General features: G+C 41.9%; 1 protein-coding gene across 3 annotated transcripts in view; it reads left to right on the top strand.

Moving 5' to 3' along the window:
* LRRC49 (leucine rich repeat containing 49) overlaps positions 1-25560 on the top strand; it is a 209170-nt gene that overhangs the window by 124587 nt on the left and 59023 nt on the right. For all 3 annotated transcript variants that reach the window (XM_081085231.1, XM_081085233.1, XM_081085232.1), the window contains 2 exons: positions 11458-11605; positions 24535-24618. In XM_081085231.1, coding sequence (XP_080941357.1) covers positions 11458-11605; positions 24535-24618 — 232 coding nt within the window. The remainder of the gene's footprint in view (positions 1-11457; positions 11606-24534; positions 24619-25560) is intronic.

Raw genomic sequence — 25560 nt, 5'->3', positions numbered from 1 at the left:
GTAGTTGGGGGAAAACATAAAGCCTTTTTGAAGCATATTCTAATGGCCACTATTGTAAAATAGTCTTCCAGATAAAGGAGACCTGATAGATGAAGAGGTGATCTATCAAGTATGTATTTTTATACTTTAAATTTCTTTGTAAATTCATTTACTTAGGTATAATTACATGTCATAAGATGCACCCATTTTAAGTATAAAGTTAAATGAATTTTGACAAAATATACACCATGTAGCCACCACCCAGTATCCTAAGAGAGAAACCTAGGTGTTATTCTAGATTCCTTTCTTCCTTATATCCAAACTAGTGGCCCGGTGCACGAAATTCATGCACGGGGGAGGGTGTGTTCCTCAGCCTGGCCTGTACCCTCTCCAATTTGGGACCCCTCGAAAAATGTCCTGCCAGTTTACAGGGATTGGGCCTAAACCAGTAGTCGGACATCCCTCTCGTAATCCGGGACTGCTCTGCCCACACTGCAGCCACCACTACTGCCTCAGCCACTGCCTGCCCAAGATCCATGGCTGTGGGGAGAGGGCCCGCGCCCACGCCCCACAGAGAATCAGCTGGGTGGGAGTGCTGTATGCTGGCAGTGGGGCCAAGGACGGGTCCCTGGACCCCGCCAAGTGGGCCCAGCTGCAGAGGAGCCTGGATAAGAAGCTGGGCGAGCTAAGCAGCCAGAGGAGGAGCAAAAGGAGGGAGAAGGAGATGTGAGCCGGCCCTCACACCCTCCGGCCTTGTCTTTGCAAATGCGGGTGGGGGCAAGCGGCTGTACCTGGTGCTTTCTGTGCCTTGTAGCTGCTCCGGTGATGTGACCAGGGCTGCATGAGCAAGCCAGGGCCTCTGGGAGGGGGTGGGTCCTCGGGCCCAGCGTGCCCTGCCTGGCGCTGGGGTGGGGGCGGGCTGCAGTGGCTGTTCTCTGGACCTTCTGGGGAGAGCCGCCCCAGGTCTCAGTTTTGCTGGCACCAGGGCCCCCTGGGGCTCTCCGAGGTCCCTCGCCAACTGCCTTAAGAGAACCTTTAAGAGAGGTTCCGGGAGTCTGGGTTGCGGCCTGGCCTGCGCCCCGCCCTCCTGCCCTCGGATCGCCATGGCGATCTAGGGGCGCAGGCCCTCCCGCCCTTCAATTGCCATGGTGGGGGTCCGGGGTTGATGCCTGGCCTGCACCCCGCCCTCCCGCCCTTCGATTGCCATGGTGGGGGTCCGTGGTTGCTGCCTGGCCTGCAGCTCGGCCCTCCCGCCCTCCGATCGCCATGGCGATCGAGGAACGCAGGCCCTCCTGCCCTTCAGTTGCCATGGCGGGGGTCCGGGGTTGATGCCTGGCCTGCGCCCCGCCCTCCCGCCCTTCAATTGCCATGGCGGGGTTCGGGGTTGCTGCCTGGCCTGCACCCCACCCTCCCGCCCTTCAATTGCCATGGCGGGGTCCAGGGTTGCTGCCTGGCCTGCACCCCACCCTCCCGCCCTTCGACCGCCATGGTGGGGGTCCGGGGTTGCTGCCTGGCCTGCACCTAGCCCTCCCGCCCTCCGATTGCCATGGCAGGTGTCTGCGGTTGCCGCCTGGCCTGCACTCCAACCCTCCTGCCCTCCAATTGCCATGGCATCAGGGCCGCAGGCCAGCCGGCAACCCCAGCTTTCCCATGGCGATCACCCGCTGGGGGTGGGGAAAGGCAGCCGTTGCCCACCCCCCAACTCTTGCCTGCCGCCTGGGTTGCCGATCACCATTCTTCAGTCCTTCCCCTTTTGCCTCTCATCATTGCGAGTATGCAAATTAACCGCCATCTTTGTTGGCGGTGACCGCCATCTTGGCTGTCAGTTAATTTGCATATCTCGCTGATTAGCCAATGGGAAGGGTAGCGGTCATACGCCAATTACCATGTTTCTGTTTTATTAGATAGGATGGCTGCTAACTTCTGTCCATGCCACACTCTAAAATTCCATAAAACCTACCCCTTCCTCTTTACTTTCATGACGACTACCTTAGTTCTCGATATGTTACTGCAATCTACTTTATAGCTGGTTTTCGAGTCATTTCTTTTTGTTCTTTATATTCTCCACTAGTGGCCCGGTGCATGAAATTTGTGCACATTAAAAGGGAATTAATTAGAGGAAATATTTTAATATTGCTCTTTGCCCTTTCTCTATAATAGAAGTGTCAGAGATGAAAGAAAATTAGTAAAATGTATATGAAAATCTTCCTCCTGTCAGTCTGGGGTGCACCACAGGACCCAGAGTCAAGTCCCCACCCACCCACATGTGCCTCAAAATCACGTGAGACCCAGAACCAGCCGGCCTCCCCTCATTGGGCTAGATCCAGACCTGGCCGGTCCCACCCTTGTCCAGCCACGCCAGGTGGGGGGGCGCAGCCTCAGGTCCCCTGGCCTGGCACCAGGGCAGGGGGGTGCGGCCTGAGGTCCCCAGCCCAGGCCGGGGCAGGGAGCACGGCTTGAGTTCCCCTGTCAAGCCCCGCTGGGCAGGGGGAGCGGCCTGCCGGCCCCCAGCCTGGCGCCAGGGTGGGGGGCATGGCCTGAGGTTTCCCGGCCTGGCGCTGGGGTCAGGGGTACAGCCTGAGGTCCCCCGGCCCAGTACCAGGGCAGGGGGTGCACCTTGAGGGCCACCGTCAAGTGCCTCTGGGTGGGGGGGCACGGCCTCAGGTCCCCTGATCTGGCACCAGGGTGGGGGGCACAGCCTCAGGTCCCCTGGCCCAGTGCCAGGGCAGGGGGCATGGCCTGAGGTCCCCAGGCCTGGCACCAGGGCAGGGGGTACAGCCTGAGTTCCTCCAGCCTGGCGCTGGGGCAGGGGGGGGGCGGAGCAGCCTGAGGTCCCCCGGCCCAGCACCAGGGTAGGGGTGCACCTTGAGGTCCCCTGTCAAGCCTTGCCAGGCGGGAGGTGCAGCATTAGGTCCCCTGGCCTGGTGGGGGACATGGCCTCAGGTCCTCTGGCCTGGTGCCAGGGTGGGGGATGTGGCCTGAGGTCCCCTGGCACAGCACCAGGGCAGAGGGCACACCTTGATGTCTCCTGTTAAGCCCCTCAAGCGTGGTGGCACGGCCTCAGGTCCCCTAGCCCGGTGCTGGGGCGAGGAGCATGGCCTGAGGTCCCCCGTCAAGCCCCGCTGAGCAGGGGGCGCAGCCTGAGGTCCCCTGGCCTGGCACCAGGGCTGGGGGTGTGGCCTGAGGTCCCCCATCAAGCCCTGCCGGGTAGGAGGCACAGCCTGAGGTCCCCTGTCAATCCGCATGGGGGGGCAAGGGGGCGGGGTGGCCTCAGGTCCCTGCTGATTGCTCCTTAAGCCTCGATATGGGAACTTGGCCTCAGCTGTGGGTGCAGCCATCGTTGTGGTGAAGGGATGGTTAATTTGCATGTTTCTCTCTTCTTATATAGCAGTGGTTCTCAACCTTCCTAAGGCCACGACCCTTTAATACAGTTCCTCATGTTGTGGTGACCCCCAACCATAAAATTATTTTCCTTGCTACTTCATAACTGTAATTTTGCTACTGTTATGAACCGTAATGTAATTATATATGTGTTTTCCGATGGTCTTAGGTGACCCCTGTAAAAGGGTCGTTCGACCCCCAGGTTGAGAACCGCTGTTATATAGGATGTTACTTAGTTCTGATTATTCTAATCACATTAATCCCCACTTGCTTAAAATTATTGATGACTCTTCACAGTTCCCATTATGAATAATCAATTTCTGAGCAAGGGATTTATTGGTTCACAGTGGCAACTGACTTGATGATGACAATGATTATATATCACTTAGCAGATAGGAAGTATACCCAGAGAAGCAGATTTGAGGAGGGAAGGTGATAAGTTAGTTCATTTAACAATGTGTAAGAAATAAACATTTGCCTTGTGTTTTAGTTTTTAATTTATCAGAATCGTTTTTATTTGGTTTAAGCTGTATGTTAACAACTATGAAGGCAGGAGAGAAACATCTTTTAAACAACCATCTCAAACACTAGAAACTGCTTTGAGATTTTTTTATATTGATGGAAAAAAATAATTTTGTTAATTCTAGGTGAGAAAAAAATACCATGTTTAAGTTTATTTACATTTGAAGTGACTAAGTTTAAATTCTTTTTTAAAAATTGTTTGAAGTATTATATATGTCTCCTTTTTCCCTGCTTGACCATCCCCCCTCCCCCAGCCACTGCCACCACCAAGGGCAAACCCCCATAGCCCCAGTGTGTGTGTCCATTGGTTATGCTAATATGCATGCTTACAAGTCCTTTGGTTGATCTCTAAACTCCCCCTCCCTGGCCGTTTGTCTCTGGATCTATTTTTGTTCATCAGTTTAGGTTGTTCATTATATCCCACATATGAGTGAGATCATGTGGTATTTATCTTTCTCCAGCTGGGTTATTTCACTTAGCATAATGCTCTCCAGTTCCATCCATGCTGTTGCAAATGGTAAAAGTTCCTTCTTTTTTACAGCAGCATAGTATTCCATTGTGTAGATGTACCACAGTTTTTTAATCCACTAATCTGCTCATGGGCACTTAGGTTGTTTCCAAATCTTTGCTATGGTAAATTGTGCTGCTATGAACGTAGGGATGCATATATTCTTTCTGATTGGTGTTTCTGGTTTCTTGGGATATATTCCTAGAAGTGGGATCACTGGGTCAAATGGGAGTTCCATTTTTAACTTTTTGAGGTAACTCCATACTGTCTTCCATAGTGGCTGCGCCAGTCTGCATTCCCACCAGCAGTGCACAAGGGTTACTTTTCCTCCACATCCTGGCCAGCACTTGTCATTTGTTGATTTGTTGATGATAGCCATTCTGACAGGTGTGAGATGGTACCTCAATTTCGTTTTGATTTGCATCTCTCAGATGAATAGTGACTTTGAGCATGTTTTCATGTTTCTCAGCCTTCTATATGTCCTCTTTCGAAAAGTGTCTATTTAGGTTCTTTGCCCATTTTTTAATTGGGTTGTTTATCTTCCTTTTGTTAACTTGTATGAATTCCCTGTAAATGTTGGAGATTAAACCCTTATTGGTGATAACATTGGCAAATATGTTCTCCCATGCAGTGAGCTTTCTTATTGTTTTGTTGAAGGTTTCTTTTGCTGTGCAGAGGCTTTTTATTTTGATGTAGTCCCATTTATTTTCTCCTTAGTCTCCGTGGCCCTAGGAGCTGTATCGGTAAAGATATTGCTATGACATATGTCTGATATTTTGCTGCTTATGGAGTTTTCTAAGATTTTTATGGTTTCCATCTTACATTTAAGTCCTTTAGCCATTTGGAGTTTTTGTGTATGTTGTAAGTTGGGATCTAGTCTCACTTTTTACATGTATCTGACCAAATTTCCCAGCAACATTTATTGGAGAGACTATCTTGACTCCATTGTATGCAGTTTCCTCCTTTGTCAAATACTAATTGAGAATAATAGCTTGGGTGGATTTCTAGGTTCTCTGTTCTGTTCCATTGGTCTATATGTCTGTTCTTGTGCCAGTACCGGGCAGTTTTGAGAACTGTGGCTTTGTAATGTAGCTTGATATCTGGTATTCTGATCCCTCCAACTTTGTTCTTCTTTCTCAGGATTGCTGTGGCTATTCGGGGTCTTTTTTTATTCCAGATGAATTTTTGCAGAGTTTGTTCTAGATCTTTGAAATATGCCGTTGGTATTTGATGGGGATTTCATTGAATCTGTAGATCGCTTTGAGTAGTATTGACATTTTAATGATGTTGATTCTACCAGTCCATGAATATGGTATGTTCTTCCATCTGTTATGTCTTCCTCTATCTCTTTTTCAACGTTCTGTAGTTTTCCAAGTACAGGTCTTTTACCTCCTTAGTTAAGTTTATTTCTAGGTATCTTAATTTTTTTGGTGCACTGGTAAATGGGATTTTTTTTTTTCGTTTATCTTTCTGTGTCTTCATTATCGGTGCATAAAAAGGCCATGGATTTCTGGGTGTTAATTTTGTATACTGCTCCAAATTCATTCATTAGGTCTACTAGTTTTCTGATGGAGTTTTTGGGTTTTTCTATGTACAGTATCATGTCATCCGTGACAAGGATAGTTTTCCTTCTTCTTTTCCAATTTGGATGCCTTTTCTGTGTTCTTTTCTGATCACTGTGCCTAGTACTTCCAGTACGATATTAAACAGGAATGGTTAAAGTGGGCATCCCTGTCTTGTTCCTGTTCTTAGGGGAAATGGATTTAGTTTTTGCCCATTGAGTATGATGTTGGCTGTAGGTTTGTTATATAACCCTTTTATTATGTTGCAGTATGATCCCTCAATTCCCACTTTGCTGAGAGTTTTTATCAAGAAAGGATGTTGGATTTTGTCAAATGCTTTTTCTTCATCAATTGATATGATTATGTGATTTTTGTCTCTCAATTTGTTTATGTGATGTATCATTTATTGATTTGCGGATATTGTACCATCCTTGCATCCCCGGGATAAATCCCACTTGATCATGGTGTATGATCTTTCTAATGTAATACTGAATTCGATTTGCTAGAATTTTGTTGAGGATTTTAGCATCTATGTCCATCAAGGATATTGGCCTGTAGTTCTCTTTTTTTGTGCTGTCTTTATCTGGTTTTGGAATTAGGGTAATGCTGGCTTCATTGAAAGAGCTTGGAAATGTGCCTTCCTCTTGAATTTTTTTGAATAGTCTGAGGACGATAGGTTTTAGTTCTTCTTTGAATGCTTGGTAGAACTCCCCTATAAAGCCATCCGGTCCAGGGCTTTTGTTTGCTGGAATATTTTTGATGACTGCTTCAATTTCTTTGGTAGTTATCGGTCTATTCAGGTTTTTTGATTATTCCTGATTGAGTTTTGAGAGCTTGCATTTTTCTAAGAATATGTCCATTTTGTCTAGGTTGTCCATTTTGTTGGAATAGAATTGTTCATAGTATTTGTTCATAATCCTTTGTATTTCTGTGGGGTTGGTTGTTACTTTATCTCTTTCATTCTGGTTTTGTTTATTTGGGTCCTCTTTGCTTCTTGGTGAGCCTGGCTAGGGATTCAATCTTGTTTATCCTTTCAAAGAACCAGCTCTTGGTTTTGTTGATCTTTTGTATTGTTCTTTTGGTCTCTATGTCATTTATTTATGCTCTGATCTTTATTATTTTCTTCCTTCTGCTTACACTGGGCTTTTCTTGTTGCTCTCTTTCTAACTCTTTGAGTTGTAGGGTTAGAAAATTTATTACCATTTTTTCTTGTTTTTCGAGGTAAGCCTATAGAGCTATGAACTGCCCTCTCAAGACTGCTTTCATGTGTCCTATAGATTTTGGAATGTTCTGTTTGCATTGTTTGTTAGTTACGAGGATGCTTTTTGTTTCTTCTTTAATCTTATTGGTAACCCAATCATTGTTTAATAGCATGCTATTTAGCCTCCAAGTGTTTGATTTTTTTTCATTGTTTTTATTGTAGTTGATTTCTAATTTTATGCTATTGTGATCTGAGAAGATGCGTGGTATGACTTCTGTCTTCTTGAACTTGAAGAGACTTTGCCATGTCCCAATATGTGGTCTGTTTTTGAAAATGACCCTTGTGCACTTGAGAAGAATGTATATTCTGTGGCTTTGGGGTGAAATGTTCTTAAGATGTCAATTCATTCCAACTGATCTAGTGAGTCATTTAGGATTGCTGTTTCTTTGCTGATTTTTTGTTTAGAGGTTTTATCCAGTGGTGTTAGTGGGTATTAAAGACCCCTACTATGACTGTATTGCTGTCAATCTCTCCCTTGATATCATCCAGAAGTTTTGTGTGTGTGTGTTTGTGTGTGTGTGTGTGTGTTTGGGTGCTCCTGTATTGGGTGCATATATGTTTACCAGAGTTATATCTTCTTGTTGAATTGCTCCCTTTAGTATTATGAAGTGGCCTTCCTTATCTGTTGTTATGGCCTTCACTTTGAGGTCTAATTTGTCAGCTATGAGTATTGCTCCCCCAGCTTTTTTTTTTTCCAAGTTTAAATTCTTGAACTATATATATTTAAAAAACTTAAATTTCAACAATAAGAAAAAAAAAACATTTGAAAAATGGGCACAAGATTGAAAACACAAGAAAAGTTCTGCAGATGGCAAATATGCAGATATTTGTTTTTAATGCCATTCCCAATATAAGGAACATGGATCCTTAGAGAAGGCTGATTCTGGGACTGGGGTAGGAAATCTATACTAATAAAAGGGTAACATGCTAATTAGACCGAATAGACTGGGCATCTTCCAAATGTCATTCCAGACGTCCTTCCAGACAAAGCCAGGGGCATGGCTGGCCTGCAAACTGCCCGTGCTCCCTCGCCCAGGCCGGCCCCGCCCCCCAGTGGGGAACCCCACCCCAATGGGGGTGTCGATGGCCTGCAAACCATCTGAGGCCCCTCACCCAGGTCGGCCCACCCCCCGGCAGGGACCCCCAGCTCGATTGGGGGCGTGGGTGGCCTGCATACTGCCCGCAGCCCTTCGCCCAGGCTGCCGCCCCCCCCCAGCAGGTATCCCCACCCAATCGGGGTTGTGGCAGGCCTGAAAACCACTGGCAGCCCCTCACTCAGGTCGGCCATTCCCCCCAGTGGGGACCCCCACCCCAATCGGGGGCGTGGCTGGCCCCCACCCATGCACCAGGCCTCTATCCTATATAATAAAAGGGTAATACAGTGGGGCCTTGACTTACGAGTGTCCCGACAAACGAGTTTTTCGAGATACGAGCCATCTCTTGGCTGATTTTTTGCTTTGAGTTGCGAGCTAAAATTCGGGTTACAAGCCAGCTTCAGATACCCCAATGCTAGTTGGCGCAGCGAACGTCACAGTGAACGCCACAACATCACAACATCAGCCCAGCATCACGTGTCTCACTCGTTCACTTTTTGATTTGACATAGGAGTAATTTGAGTTACAAGCTCCGTCATGGAACGAATTAAACTTGTAAGTCAAGGCCCCATTGTATACAAATTGACCCTAATGGCAGAATGACCAAACGACCGCTGGACCAGTCACTATGAGGCTAACTGACCACCTCTTGGCTCTTTTCCCTGGCCGACAGGCTCCGATCACCTAATGGCCACTTGCAGTGGGGGTGGGGCCGGCGAGAGGGCGGGAACAGCAGACCACTGAGTCCCTTCCCCCAGCCTTCAGGCACCAATCACCCGATGGTGAACGGGGAACTGGGGATGGGTGGTGGCAGGGGGCAGGGCCGGCTGTGAGCAGCTGGGGAAAATGGCCCTGATTGCAGGTCAGGCCTAGGGACCATACCTGCACATGAATTTCATGCACTGGGCCTCTAGTATTTAATATGAGCCTAGAGAATTTTATTGTGCCAGAAAGTAAGGAAACATACACACACACACACACACACACACACACACACAAATCCACATTAATGATGGGCATATGTCAAAGGGACATAGGAGCCAACTAAAAGAGGTGTCAATGGCCAAAGCTGGAACAATTTGAACAATAAAACAAATAACATAGTATTAGATTGTAACCTAAGTCTATATATATAAAAAGCCAGGGGCCTTCACATATGAAACAACCAAACAGATGACTGAACAGGCTGTGTGGGGTGACCAGGCCAGCAGGGGGGTTAGTGAAGGACGACCAAACGACTGAACAGCAGGCTGTGTGGGGCAACCAGGCTGACGGGGCGGGGGGGGGGGGGCAGTTGGGGGTGACCAGGCCAGCAGAGGGGGACAGTGAGAGGCAACCAGGCCAGTGAGGGGGCAGTTGGGGCCGACCAGGCCGGTAGGTGGGGTAGTAAGGGACGACCATGCTGGCAGGGGGTGCCAGTTAGGGGTGACCAGGCCAGTGGAGGGGTGGGGCAGTTGGGGATGACCAGGCTGGCAGGGAGGGCAGTTAGGGGCAATCAGGTCGGCAGGCAGAGACAGTTAGGGGTGATCAGGCTGGCAGGGGGGCCAGTTAGGGGTGATCAGGCAGGCAGGCTGATGAGCAGTTAGGAGTCAGCAGTCCTGGATTGTGAGAGGGATGTCTGACTGTCGGTTTAGGATTGGGCCTAAACTGGCAGTTGGACATCCCCCGAGGGTCCCGGATTGGAGAGGGTGCAGGCTGGGCTGAGGGCACCCCCCTCCCATGCACAAATTTTGTGCATTAGGCCTCTAGTATAAAATAAATATTCTTGAATCCAAACTGATATACATAAATAAATGGTAGAAAAAAGACAAACCTGCTAGAAAGAAGAACTTCAAATAATTTATGTAGATAGTTGGCCCTCAAGGAGGGGAAACTGAACTTTCCATTCCTAACTATGGGCTGCCAATAATGACTTTCTTCCAACGAATTCAGGGGAGAGAAGAGTAAATTCACATTGGAGAAACCTGAAAAACACTACCTCAGCCAGGTTATCAAGGTCAACTTTAACAGTGATGTCATGTTAGTTAATAGTATGTACCTCAAGCCTTGTCTAATCACTAGAAAAACATCAGACAAATCCCAATAGAGGGGAATCCGACAAAATAACTGATAAGTATGCCGCAAAATGTCAAGATTGTCAAAAAACAAGGAAATTCTAAGAAATTGTCCCAACTAAAAGGAGCCTGAGTTGACATGGCAACTAAATGTAATATGACATTCTGGGTGGGATCCTGGAACAGAATAAGAATAGTAGGTAAAAGCTAAGGAAGTCTGGATAAAATATGGACTTGAGTTAGTAAGAATCTATATCATAAAAGGCCTGTGGCCATGATGCCGTAACAGCGTCACAACCAATGACTGGACTCACCAGGAGGTGCATTGATGGGTCCCGCGGTGGCCGCGGTGTGGGGGACTCCTGGGTCCTGTGGTGGCCTCGGCAGGTGGGACTTCTGGAGCGTCACAAGGCACTGGCAGCATCCAAGGAGCATAGTGGGCCACTGGCAGCATCTATGGAGCGTGCGAGACTTCGCGAGGCAGCAGACATGGCCCTGATGGCAGGTTAGGCCTAGGGGACGCTACACATGCACGATTTAATCTATATTAATACTAGAGGCCCAGTGCATGAATTTTGTGCACAGGTAGGGTTCCTAGTCGCTGCCAGCTGCCAGCCGGGGCCTCCCTTCCTCTGGCTGCCTGCCGCCGCTGCCGACCAGGGCCTCCTTTCACACCCGCCTTGGCCTGGTGCCACCCACTCACCTGCTCCACCATCCTGCCTCAGTCCCGCTCTCATCGGGGCCCATCACGGCCAGCAGCACCTCCACTGCTGCCCGCTGCCAGCACCATGTTGCCAATGCCCACCATTTTCCATGCCGCCCCATGGTGGTCAGCATATGTCTAATTCCTGGTAGGTTGAACTCCCTCCCGTGCTTGGGGAAAATTTGCATATTAGCCTTTTATTACATAGCTTTAGTTCATTGATTATTTTAAAAGTATACTATACTAATATAAGATGTTAATAATAAGGGAAACTGGGTGGAGAGTATGTGGTAACTGTGCACTATACTCTCAGTTTTTCTGTAAATTTAAAACTGTTCTATTAAAACAAATCAAAGTTTTGAAGGTCACAATAACTGTTTTCTGTCTCTACAGTTTCGAGAGTGTTTGCTGCCTTGCTGACTCTCCTTCTCTCTCAGACATCACTTTTGATGGCAACCCCATAGCTCAGGAGCCATGGTACAAGCACACTGTTCTTCAGAACATGCTGCAGCTGCGCCAGCTGGATACAAGGAGAGTCACGGTGAGAGCTCCTCCAAGTGCTTACAGTCTGTTCTCCTTAGTGTGCATGAGGAAATTGGGTTTTATATTCTCTGCTTGAAGTGCTTCTTAATTTTAATAAACTAGGGATTATCATAAATGTAATTATGGTATACTTCAAAATTGTAATTGTAGATGTTTTTACCACTTTTCCCCTATTCCTAATGTCATTGAATAGGGCTTTTTAAATTTCTATCCTTCTATTTAACTTAATTATTATGCTTATTTTTCATTTTTGCTTAATATCTAACTAATAATTTACTTTGTAATGGGTAAGAATTCCATCGGTAATGGTTAAGAACATAATGATTAAGAAAGCAAACTGTTTAAGTCTGAATCCTATTGTGACTATTTTCTATTTGTATACCTTCAGCAGTTTCCTTAACCTTTCTATACCTCATTTTCTCAAAGTAAAATGGGGGTCATAATTGTATTATGTTGTTAGTAAGGTAAAATAAACTATTGAACAAACCTTAGAACAGGGTGAGGCTTCTAGGAGGTATCATATGGAGTTGTTTTTGATGCTGTACCTCTCAAAGTAATTATCTCTTTTCTTATTCATTCTACTCCACTCTACCTATTCTACTTATAGGTTTTGATATGGCTCCTCATCTGAGTGAAATGCTGCATGTGATATCTTGTTTATTGGTATACAATGTACATTAGCATATTTTGGGCTCCAAGAAGTTCTGGAAGAAAGAAACTTGCCTTAATTCATTTCATTGCATCCCAAGTTAATTTTAATTTTTTATTTTCTCAGAAAAGTCCTTTTAATAATCTCAGACCTAAGCTTCTACCTGTTTTCTTCCTAATGCTTCCAATATTAATGTGCATTTTGAGTGATCAGTTAAGTTTATTCAATTGCCAGTTGACTCATGGCCTGTATACAGCTTCACAATGTGTGCAGTTTACATGTCTATCTCAGCAGTTTTATGGACAGATAAGATGGCTAGCACAGAGTTAAGTGTTAATGAATCATGAATACCAGGGGTCTGGTAGGTTCTGTCTCTCTCTTTGTTCCAGCATGGTTCTTTGTTCTCTCAGTTTGTTTAGATCTATACTGTCAACACTGTTTCATACTTTTACCCTATCTACATGTCTTTCTTAATTAGGCATCTTGGCTACTTCTCATTGTTCTTCCTGATGGAGTTGATATGAGTGGGGTAAGAGGTGAAGCTAACCCATTTATATAAATTAGTGCTTAATTATGTACAGTAAATCCTTGATTTTGTGGACCTCAATTTAACAGACTTCGGATTTAACAGACAGAATTTCTGGTCCATATGTCACAGGTGAAAATTAGCACCCTGTTAATTTTTTAATGCTTTTAACCAAGATTTGCTTATAATTAAACTAACAGGTTGTTTTCTGTTTTAATTCACTGTTATTTTTAACAAATTTTAGCAAATAGGCCGAATGTTGGGAAAAAACACTGTAGTAATTTCACCAACATAAATAAATATTACATATCTACCACTATAGTCTACAGCTCTTAAACAAATGATTAGCAATCACACCGAATTATGTAGACAAAACAGGTAATTGGTTCTGTTGTTGTGTGGCATGACTTTCTGTGGCAGTTTAATGCAGGTCAGCTGATACTCCGATGTGCACATGCCCCAGCTGTGTGCATTTGTTTACTCTCAGTGATTGGTGAATGCATGCATTAACTAGATCTATTCAGTTTAAATTTAAAATTACTGTAATACCTACAGAAAACTTTTCTGTGAAATTAAACTTTTCATACATACTTTAATTACACAAACATGTTTACACTAGAGGCCCAATGCATGAAATTCGTGCAAAAGTAGGCCTTCCTTCCCTTCAGCCACCGGCACACACCCAGGACCCGGGCTTCCTTCTGGCTGCTGGCAGGCACCCGGGACCCGGTCTTTCCTCCTCTGGCCACCGGCTGGCACCCAGGACCCAGGCTTCCCTCCGGCCCCTGCTTTGTCTGGAAGGACATCCTGAATGATGTCCGGTCTAATTAGCATATTACGCTTTTATTATTATAGACTAGAGGCCTGTTGCACTAAAAGATTCATGAGATAGGCCTTCCCTTCCCCTGGCTGCCGGCACCGGTTTTCCTCCAGCACCCGGCACCCAGGCCTTTGCTCCGGCTGGAGATGCCTCCAAGCCTCTTGTGGCTCCGGTGGCCGGAGGTGCCTCCAAGCCTCTTGCGGCTCTGGCAGCTGGAGGCGCCTCCAAACCTCTCACAGCTTCGGGGGCAGGAGGCGCCTTCATCGGCCGGAGGCGCCTCCAAGCCTCTCGCGGTTCCGGCCGCTTCGCACCTATGTATGCAAATTAACTGCCATCTTTGTTGGCGGTTAATTTGCATATCTCGCTGATTAGCCAATGGGAGGTGTAGCGAAGGTACAGTCAATTTCAATCTTTGTCTGTTATTAGATAGGATAAGTGAAAACAGGTAAACCAACTAATTTGTCAATTTTTTAACATGTGCATTTGGAAAACCTACTTTATTATATAACAGACTTTAGGCTTTAATGGACACCCCCTCACCCAAATTAGTCCATTATATAAAGGTTTTACTGTATTGTGCTTCTTATAGTGAATTTATGTCAGCTTTGTCTACATAACTAATGTCCATACAGAGCAGAAACCATTCTTCCTTTTCCTTGTCTAATACATACAAGTGTTCTGCACATGGTTCTTTTCTTCTCTACTTCACTCAATGCAGAAAATGTAATAATGTTCAATAAAGATTTGCTGGTTCAGTGATATTTACCCACTTCTATGCCTTAAATAAAGGAGAATAAAACTGTATATAGTCACTGTTCTTTTACAGTCCATAGAGTATGTTTGCCTGGTGAGAAAATGGGGGAAATCACCTGGGGTGGGAGCAGGGCCAGCTGTCCTGCTAAATACAGAGCAGCAGTCCTTCACATCTGCTCTTCCACTGTTCATTTTAGAAATTTAAAAAACTCTTACATGGAAACAATCTCAAAGTTACAGAGAATTTGTACATACAGTACAAAGAAATTTTTTTTTCTTGTACTGTTGTCAGACATGGACCAGGACCAAGGCAGGTCTGCCAGGAGAGTCTGGAAATGGGTCCTTGCAAAGTTGCAGAAAAAGCATTTCGGGGACTCATGCATAGGAGGAGTTGAGGTATAGTGGCAAGATTTATTGGAGAGGCATGTACGGCATAGATGCCCCTCCAGAAGCTGCTGTACTGCCTCATTCCTGACCAGGTGGGTCAGCTTCATCTCACTGTGGAAGAAGTGTAACCTATGGAGCCACACGTCCTCACTCAGGAGAAGGGCCAGGACCCAGACCTGCCGTGCCATTGCCCTGGCATTCAAGGCTCTAATAGTCTAGCACAGTGGTTCTCAACCTTCTGGCCCTTTAAATACAGTTCCTCATGTTGTGACCCAACCATAAAATTATTTTCGTTGCTACTTCATAACTGTAATGTTGCTACTGTTATGAATCATAATGTAAATATCTGATATGCAGGATGGTCTTAGGCGACCCCTGTGAAAGGGTCATTCGACCACCAAAGGGGTCGTGACCCACAGGTTGAGAACTGCTGGTCTAGCACCAGCAAGGCAGTGTGTGTCTCGGGTCTTTGTTCAGCTTTGGTTATATTTTCTTGGGCTTGAGAGAGAGCAGGCTTTTTTTCAAACACCCCAATCTTGTTCCTAATTCTTCTCTGGCTTGTTCTGGGCCCTCCCACCTATCCAATCCCTTTCCTTAATCATCCAGGTTTCCATACCCTTATCCTACCTTGTCCTTTTCCCAAATTTTCCCAGGCTAGACTCGTCTCCTTTATGGTGGCCATTTCGGCTCCTACTGCAAATGCCTCATAGTTTTGCCTCATCATCTGGCTTCTGTGCATGCCTCAGGAGGAGAATTTCCCCCTCTCTGTTTCACCCCTTTCCCTGGTTTAATCTGTGGGAAGGGGCTGGTACTTCCCTGGGAGGTTGGAAAGCTGGTTCTTCCTCCCTACTCAGGGCGAAGAAGGGATGTTAATCCCCTTGGCAGGGCAGTTTGGCTATCCCCTGCGTCTGGAAGCCAAAGACTCCTAGTTAATCCAACTTAATTAGATGTCTGGCTCCCTTCTCTTTTGTTAATATCTTACTAGCTGCCTACTGTAACAGAACCACTTGAGAGTAAGTTGCTGACTTGATTCCTCAACAACCCTGAACACATTAGTGTGTATTTCCTGTAAGCAAAGACATTCTCCTGTGTAAACACAATATAACCAATGAAATCAGGAAATGAATATTGAATAATTACTAGGGTCGAATTCTCACACCACTTTCAATTTTAGCAATCATATCAACAATATTTGGTATAGCAAAATGATCCAGTTTGGAATTATTCATTTGTGGGGGCTAAAAAATATTAACACTTTTCCTAAATCTGGCTGGGCCAATAACCAAACAGATACAGATTAACAGTAGAATATGAAAGTTTAATATATGTGCATAGGGAATTTACATAGGCATGAGAATTACATGAAAATTCCAAAGACAGTGAGCTAACATTGGATATATAAAACATTTTTGGACAAAGGAGAAGGGGATGGGGGGGAAACAGGGAATTATATTTCATAAATAAGAATGGATGATTTACAGGTAGTTGAGGAGGAGGGAACACACTTGGCAGAAAAATCCTAGCCAGGAGATTCAGAAACAGTGGGACACAGGGTATCCACCTGCCTGAAGCCCTCTTATTTACCGTACTTACTTCAAATTAGGCAGCATACTGAGCTGTCCTTCCTGAAACAGGTTTCTCTATCTGAATATCTTGAGTAGGAAAGGGTGAGGGTCAAAGATTCTTTCTGAGTCTTTTGTTTCTTAGTAAACACCTTAAATTCAATACATTGGAAAGCAGCTTTGGGGTGGCGGAATTTGGTCCCTTCACATTACATGTAGATGCATTTTATTGTCATGTCTCTTTTTCAGGCACAGTTCCTCAATTCTTTTTTGGGGAGATTTCATGACTTTAGTATTTATGAAGATTACAGATCAGTTATTTTGTAGAATGATCCTCAATTCAGGTGTTGTTGTTTTTTTTTCATATTTCCTCATGATTAATTTTTAGCTAAAGATCTTCGGGATAAATATCACAAGTGATTTTGCATTCTTCTCATTGCATCGTGTTAAGTGATGTGTAACTTTTATTTATCCCTTTACTGATATTGTTCACTTTAATTAAGATGATGTCTTCCAGGCTTCTCCATGTGAAGTTACTGCATTTCTTTTGTAATCCAATTCCTCATAAAAATTTCAATTTATTTATATTGGGATGGACCATGTTATTTAGTTCACTTTTTGTTTATAATTTTATAGTAACTTTACTGTGGAAAGAATATACCTTTTAAAGATTTGCAGTAACAGGGTTGGCATACAATGCCTATGAGCTGGTCACCTGTTTTTGTAAAAAAGTTAGATTGGGACACAGTCATGTTCATCCATTTGTTCCTGGCAAGACAATGAGACCACGGTTCTTGTCTTCTTGAAGAAAATATTTCAATCAAGAGAAAAGGTAAAGCAAACTAGGTAAGAATTTATTGGCCACAGTGAAAACATACTTAGGACAGTGAAACAAGAAAGGGCATAGAAGAAGTAACAGAGAGCCTAGGCTGGGCTGCTTTGGTTCACTGAGAAGTCAGAGAAAAGGCAGCCTGAGAGACAGGTTCAAGGGATTAGCCCAGGACCAGCTGCTGCCCATTGCTCCCCTGGTTGCAGTCTCCTGAGTCCTAGAGGGAAGAAAGGAGAAGGGAATGGCATGGGCATGCTCTCCTGGGTGAGAGCTTGCATTTGGGTCCTTCATCCTGAACATATTTCTCTCTCTCTTGCAGGTGGATCTCTTAGAGGAGATTACAGGGGAGGGTCTCAATAGACTAGTCATCAGCTTTACAAATGTGCTCTTTCAGGGTGATGGTCTTCATTGATTAGTTGGCGCCAGGGCAGGGGGTCATTATTCAATGCAGCTGGTCTTGAGGCAGCAAGGGCATCACTTGTCCGCTTTTACTGCTTTTCTGGGCGTGGAGCTGAAATATATCTGAGGCCTAGATCTTATCTTTAGGGAGGTAAAGGACAGGGGGCCTAAACCACATTGCCAGTGATATGAAATGTCAGAGGGTCTGAACCGCAAGACCAACAAAATGAAAGGTCAGGTGGTCCAAACTAAAGAACTATTGATGTGCTAGGGGAGGATAGGTCACCCTGGAGGCGAGGTTCTTGTTTTCCCAGGTTTGCTCCTTGCTAGGCATCTGAGGCTTTCTGCCCTGTGACCTTCTGTATCTTACCCATCCATCCTTGCTCTGCTCATGTGTGTCTAACTGCCTATCACACATTTATGTACTATCTATGTCTGCTTTGATGCTGCAATAGTAAAATTGAGTAGTTGCTAAAGAAACTATATGGTCTACAAGCCTAAAATATTTACCATCTTACTAGAAAAGTTTGCTGATACCTGTTCTATAATAATTTTTTCTCTTTAAAAATGATATCTTGCTTGAATTTTATGTAATTTATAATGTAAACATTCTAGCTGAGGTGGATTACACAGACATTTAATGAACTTCTGTGAACAAGGGCTGTGGTTCCCAAACTGTGTGCCAAAGATGCTGAAGTGAACTCACAGGGGCATTGTGGAACACTTTTTAGTTTTAAGGAAAACACAGTGATATTTGGTATCTATGAGTTACTGAAAAACTTCCAGCTCAAGGTAGTTTACCATTTCAACATTAGATCACACTATATTTCTCTCTCTGGCACCATATCTTTTCAAGGCTGACTTTTCAGTGGTTATTGTGATAAAAACAAATGCCATGTCGAATTAGTATGGAACAGGAAATGGGGGTGGCAGTGTCGGATCTAATTCCAGGGTTGGAGAAGTTGTCTAGTGCCCCACAGGTACACCTGTTCCATTGGTATAAGTAATTGTGGTTATTCAAGAGTGATTTATTTTTTCTTTCAGTTTATATATATTATTGTTTTCAAATGGCTACTAAGTTGCTAGAACATGAAGATTTGTTAAGTTGCTTCCTAACTATAGTAAACAGAGCTTTTTTGTTTTAACTTAGAGGCACTGTGCAAAACTTTCTGAGACATTCTTAGTCACTTTGAACTGAAAAGTTTCTGTACTAGGGTCTATGTTAGATACTAGATATGGTAAGATTAGACTTATAATTTCTGCCCTCCCATTAACTTACAGACTAATGCAGAGGCGGTCATGCAGCTTGATTATAATTCAAAATGACTAGTTAGATAAGATAGACTGATGGATATTTGTATGTACACACACACACACACACACACACAGCACAGTCATATTGAAGAGCAAAGCACTCTACCAGAGAAATAGGGTAAGTTCCAAAGGAGAAAATACTTGAGTGTTGAAGAGTGGCAAAGAAGAAGGAGGAAGTATCTGTGAAGAATGTTACAGGGAGGGAGAAGGTGTGCCAAATGCAGAGGGGTGCTGAGAGACTATAGCAACTGATAGCAGTTCAACATGGCTGAGTACATGGGGGAGACTAGCAGCAGCAAAGGCCATCTGACAGGCAAGGACTAGGCCGTGAAAGGCATTTTATATCATAATAAAGTGGTTAGATTTTTGTCATGATCATAAAAAAAGCTCTTGAAGAGTTTAAGGTAGTTAAATTGGAATTGTCTATGAAAGAGATTATTTCTCTGAGTAGCAGCCCAGAGGATGAATTGGGGAGGATGGGTCGGGTGGTGAAATGAGAAGCAGGGAGATAGTCAGGGTTAAGAGCTTCTAGGGCTCCAATCCAGCGGAGTGGCAAGAGATAATGTGGTGCTAAGAGGTAATATGAATTGTTGGCTTCAATGCCTGCTTTGCTTTAACAAGAATGGCTTTTAGTATGTAAAGAGTAGAAATAAATATTAATAAGGTAAAAGTGAGGCCTAGGGTAGGTGAATAAATAAGTTTGAATTCTGACCCGTCTAGAACAGGGGCTGACAAACTTCATCTGTAAGGACCTAATTAGGCTTTTGGGGCTGTACAGGCTCCGTTGAAAACTACTCAGTTCTGTCATTGTGGTGTGAGAGCAGACATATACTACAATTCATAAGTAAATGAGCATGGCTGTGTTCCAGCAAAACGTCATTTACAAAAACAAGTGGCAGATTAGATTTGGCCTGTGGGCTAGAGTTCACCAATCCTTGATCGAACACTGAAGAGACATAGTGAATGAATTGGTCAACCACTGAAAGTTATTTCTGAGAAGCAGTGTTGAGTAATGTAGTAGCCAGAAAGTAAGGTAAACTAATCTGTCTTTTTATCAAAGAAGGAAAGAATGTAAATTCCACAAATTGTAATAATAAACTTGATGTTATGAAAGAAAACTAAATTAGATTATTACAAGAGGGGTTGTACTTAAGGAATTGATCACTAGGAGGCAGCATTAGTTCACTAAAAACAATTTACACCAAGGTCATTTTTCTATTTTAGATATTATAAATAGCCCCTTTCAGAAGAGTGCTATAGATAGATAGTGTTTTAGTACTTAAGCAAAGTACTTGACAAGTCTTTTATGAGATCACTTTGGATAAATTGTATGACAACATGGTTAAATGGATTTGTGGTTCAGGTATACCTATAGAACATGAATTAATTGATTAATGCCAGCCTATAGAGAAATCTGTATTTGTAGGCCATGAGGCTTTTCCTCGGGCCTATTCTATTTAACATTTGTGATTAATGACTAGATGATGATGACAATATTTACTTTATTCTGATTAAGTATGTGAATGACAGAAACTGGAGAAGTTAGAGATCCTGATATATTGGTTGATCAAATCAGAATCTTAAAAGTAGACATAAGGATGATACTGCAGGTCTTCAGATATTTTCACAACTATCCAATAAGAGAAAAGACACAATTTTGAGAGGCTAAACAAGGACCATTGTATAGAAAATTCTAGGAGACAGAATTTTCTCCTTTTTATTTCTAAGGCTGTTATGTTCACAATTCTGAAACAGACACAATGCCTAAAGTCTTCACCTCACACCCACATTTAATTGGCTTAATATGAACTTATTTACAGTTTGCTCACCAAAAAGTGGTATCGCCTACCTGAAGCAGAAGTGAGTTTTTTTCTCACTCCAGTGATGTGGTCCCCGTTACTAATGCTTATCAATGTGTTCTGGTTCTCCTCCTCTCTTTGACGTATGGAAAGACGATAGTTCCTTTCCTCTTGCAGTTAGGTGTGGTCATGCAATTTGCTTTGGCCCATGAGATGTGAGCAGAAGTAATGTATATAATTTCCAGTCAGAAGCATTTAAAAACTTATGTGTGATTTTTCCATGCCTTTCTTCCGTGGTCATTGTGGAAGCATATGATGAATTGAAGATATTATCAGATCACAACACCCAGGAGTACTTAGCCAATTTAGGGAGGACAGTGGTAGTGTTCTTGCAGGATCAAGAAATAAACTTTTCTTATTGTAAGCCAGTGTAAGTTGTGAAGTTGTTATAACAGCATAACCTAGCCTGCTCTGGCTTCTACCTCCTTTGGTATTTAACAACTAATAGCCCTGGGCCAATAGAAGTCAGGTGACAGGGCTTCTAATGTTGAATCTGACATTAACTATGACCCTAGAAAAATCAGTTTTCTCTGTAAAACAAAATTCTTTGAATGAAAAATATGGACCATCTCTTCTAGACAAAAACACTGTGACTTTAAAATCTGTTCTAATGCTTGATATAGTCAAAGAAAACAATGCCTTTTATTTGTTCTGTTGTTTTAAACTATAGGGTTAAAAGCCCACATTGCCATTTACTTTTTTAATGCCACATAAATTGCTGTCTATATTAGTTAGGACCATTTTATTATTTAGTTTGGAACAAACTTCTCATATAACACATGCATTGTTTTTAGAACCTTAATAATCCAGGTTATCAAACATCTATTGAATCACTGTACTTCTTTGAAATCATTCCTATAATAGAATGATTTCTGGATTCTCTATTTCTATAATAGGTCTCCAAGACAAACTGAAATATGGAAAAAAGTTGATTTTTTAATATTTTTTGAGTCCCAGCTAGATTCCTTTCTTTTGCTACATAAAGGGTTTGGCTTTGATCCCAGAAATTAAACTGTTATCATGAAGATGCCAGAATTTCACTCTTTTTTCATCTTAGCAAGAGTTCTAGCTTATCTTTAAAATTAGAGGTTTGTTTTTTGTTTCTAAGTTTAGTTACTCTGTAAGTATTTGGGCTGAAATACAGATATCATATATATAAATTCCTTAAAACACTCAATATTTGAATTGATTTGGCATCTATCTAGTTTCCCTAGGTTTGGCTTTCCTTTGAAAGCCCTACTGTCTTTAATAGAAGCTCAGATTCTTTTGGAAACTCTGATGGAATCACCTCTTAAGTATGTGTAGGACGTGCTCCATACAGCTTCCAGTGCTGTTTGAAATTGGCTCTTTAAACAACCAATCTGTTTCTAGTTCACATTTTATAGATGAGTCAACAATTGAACATCAGTATAACTTGCTCTTTAAAAAGTTTGTTCTGAAATAGTTTATACTAAATTGGCACCAAATCAGTATTTCCTGAACAAAAGAATTTAATATAAGTATTAATATAGCTATTTTGTGATGTTAGGAATCAAGGTTTTGAATTTTTATTTAATTTATTTCTCCTCATTATCTCCATTCAGCCTTACATTAAGAATAAGTATATTCCATATTGTAAAAGACACTTTAAATTCCCTCAAAATCACATTAAATTTCTGTTCCCTTTTAAACAACTAAATCATATGGCAGATTACTACTGAATGCTAACCTCACCTTTTTTATCTCTCTAAAATCAGTAAAATGCATTTAAATATATCCTTATTATAAACATTATTACTTCCATTTCTTAAAAGACATGGCTTCTGGTCCTGATTCTAGTTCTGTCACCAGCTGTGTCACCTTATAAAAACTCCAAAATTACTTCTCAAAGCACCATTTTCTCATTTCTAAAAGGAGAGGCTTCCAGTGGATGCATTTTTAGTCTCCGTTTTAACGCGGTGATAGTTTCTCTTTGTGCGTGTTCAGTATGCTTCTTTAGTCTAGGTCTTTCTTTGTTTTCAGAAGCATTTATAATGGCTCACCCTCTAGACTACATTTTCATGGCCCCTTTGACCTTACTTAATTTTAATATAACGGATAATAACCTATGTATACTGGTCAAAATAGGCCAGATAATCTACAGTAATGATTTATCTAACCTCAGTAGATTAAAATAACAAAGTTTATTTCATGTTAATACTAATTGCCTGCCCATGGTATGTGGTCCCAGAACATGTCTGTGTGTTGTCCTCATTCCAGGACCAAGACCTTCAAAGTACCCATTATCTGAAGCTTTGCAGATTCTGTGACAGAGGCTAGAGAGGAAAAGCTATATCAGACATGTCTCTGAAAGCTTCCACCTAGAACTAAACATGTCACTTTTGCTCATGTGGCATTGGCCAAAGCAAGTCAATGTCCAAACTTAACTTTGAGGGGCAGATGTACTATCTCACGATGTGGCCTGGGTGTGGGAAGACACAGGAATATTTGGTAAACAGCTCATATGACTATTCATCATGTTACTTCTGATAGAAATACAAATTAGTACTACATTTATGGAGGGAAATTTGCAAATGTATCAAAAGCTCTAGAAATATGTTTGTCATTTTATTTAGCAGTTATAGTTTTAGGTAATTATTAAACAAATATACAAAGATGTATATTCCAATAATTCATTCTTTAAGTATATGTTTATTGAATATCTATTATGTGCTCAGAGCTGACATGTTCTATACCTTTATGGAGCACTTTGGGGTAAGAGAGTGGAGAGATGGTGCCAGAGATAATTCAAATGAAACAGGTTACTAGTAAGTGTTGTTCAGGGTGCTATGAAAGCATATAAGAACATTTCTTCTGACCTGCTTTTCAGTCATCTGATCCTCTCTTCAGCTGTGTAAAATATACTCTGCAACGCCTTCCCCCTGAATTTTTCATTTCCGTTTTTGTAACTTTTCACTTTTGAAAGAGATCTCCTTCAAATGTGCTAAATTGATCTTTTATAGTTTTCTATCTCTGAAGATACTGGCAAACTTGTTTTTTATGAAGAAATTGTTTTCTCAAATTGGGACATAATTTTGAATGTCCATAAATCTTTTGATAATAAAAAAGTTACATGGTTATAATTTACTGTTAAATTTTGGTAATCTTCAGGGGAAAAATGTGATTAAGATTGTGTATACAGATTACAACTTTTAAAAATTTGTTCATAGTGAATATTGTAAGGTAATAGAGACATGATAAAATTTGAGTTAGGGTGTTGAGATTATGACTTATTTTTAAAACTTTTCTAAGCTGTCTATAATATTATTTAACAGTTTTTAGAATTTAAGAAATTAGGCTGGCCAAATCAATTTAAAAACAAAGTAAAAGGAATGATATTAATTGAGAATAATTTGTTAATATCAATGGAGAGTTTTAAAAGGCTTTCACTCTTATTTATCATTAAATAAAACTCTGATTTGCAGCCATAAATAAAATCAAAATTGTTAGAAATATCATTTTGATCCTTTTAATCTTCATAATAAAAAATTTAAGTCATTCTATGTGGAACTATTGTGCCCAGTATACTAAGAAAACTTATACAAGCTGTTCCCCTCTTTTTTCTTCTCATTATTTTGCCCTCTTGTATTAACTAGATTTGTCTCACCTCCATAGTTGGGAGTAGAGTTAAGACTGCAGTTTTTTTAAGAATAAAGAACAAAATAAAGAAGACCATGATAACTTTCTTTGAGGGCATAGTTTATATTAGTTAAGTTAGTATGTCTCTCACAAAGAAAACCAGACTTACAGAACCAAAGATATTTAACATAAAAGAGATTAAATGCTTAATAATTTTTTAAAATTTCTTTAGGAAGAAGAAAGGCGTATGGCATCTGTTGTAGCCAAAAAAGAGGAAGAAAAGAGGCGGGAAAGTCATAAACAATCCTTGCTTAAGGTATTTTCTCCCATAGCTGTATGCATGTGTGTGCTCATATCCACTGCATTGAAGCCAGCTAGTCAGCTAGAAAAGTGGTTTCCAACTCTAAAATGTTCATTCTTATCAATAGAATGTTTTTTATAAACACCCCTAAAACTTTTATAAGTTTACTCCTATAAATAAACTTGTACTTCTGAAATACTGTATAATATACATTATAAAACTCATGCAAAAGCTATTTTAAAAGGAAGAAATAAAAATAAATATAATAGAAGTTATCATTTGTTTCCATACAAGTGCATCGCCTGTGTTTCCTCATGGCATTTAAAGTTCTAAATTTGAAAACTTTCTGTTAGCTTCTCTGTTACAGATTTGGTAAAGATTTTGAGAAATACAGGAATTGAAATTTGTTATAAACTGGTTTTAAGTGATTCAACATATCAGATATTTCTTTCCTTAAATAAAATGTTTTATTTTAAAAAATTTTATATTAACATTACAATGTATAATAAAGACAGCGGAAAGCCTGTGTCTTGTATTATGCTTTCTGCTGTGCTGTAAAACTAAGAATATCACTCTGATGATCACTACTCATTTGTGTCTTACCTAGGTGCTTTCTTTTTAAAAGGGGGCATATGTAATACTTTCAACAATAAAGATAAAAATTTTTAAAAAATTAAATTAAAATGGTGTTCAGAATTCAAAAAATGACTACTAGGGATGTCAAGTTGTATATAATAAACTTATGAAACAAGAAAACTTGTGTGTGGGGGGGGTGTTTTAAATGTTGTGTATCTTGGGCTATGGATTACACACAGGCATATGCATTTGTCACAACTAATCAGAGTACATGTTAATCTGTGTCTTTTACTCTACGAAAACTACTCTAAAATGAGCAAAAAAGAAAAACAACTTGGTCCCAAGCCCTCTCAGCTCAGCACTAATATTTCAAAAGTAATT

The sequence above is a fragment of the Myotis nattereri genome, assembly GCF_964212035.1.
Source record: "Myotis nattereri genome assembly, chromosome: 1".
Taxonomy (NCBI): Eukaryota; Metazoa; Chordata; class Mammalia; order Chiroptera; family Vespertilionidae; genus Myotis; species Myotis nattereri.
Note: the sequence above shows the minus strand (reverse complement) of the source record. Positions and strands in the feature narration are given on the sequence as shown.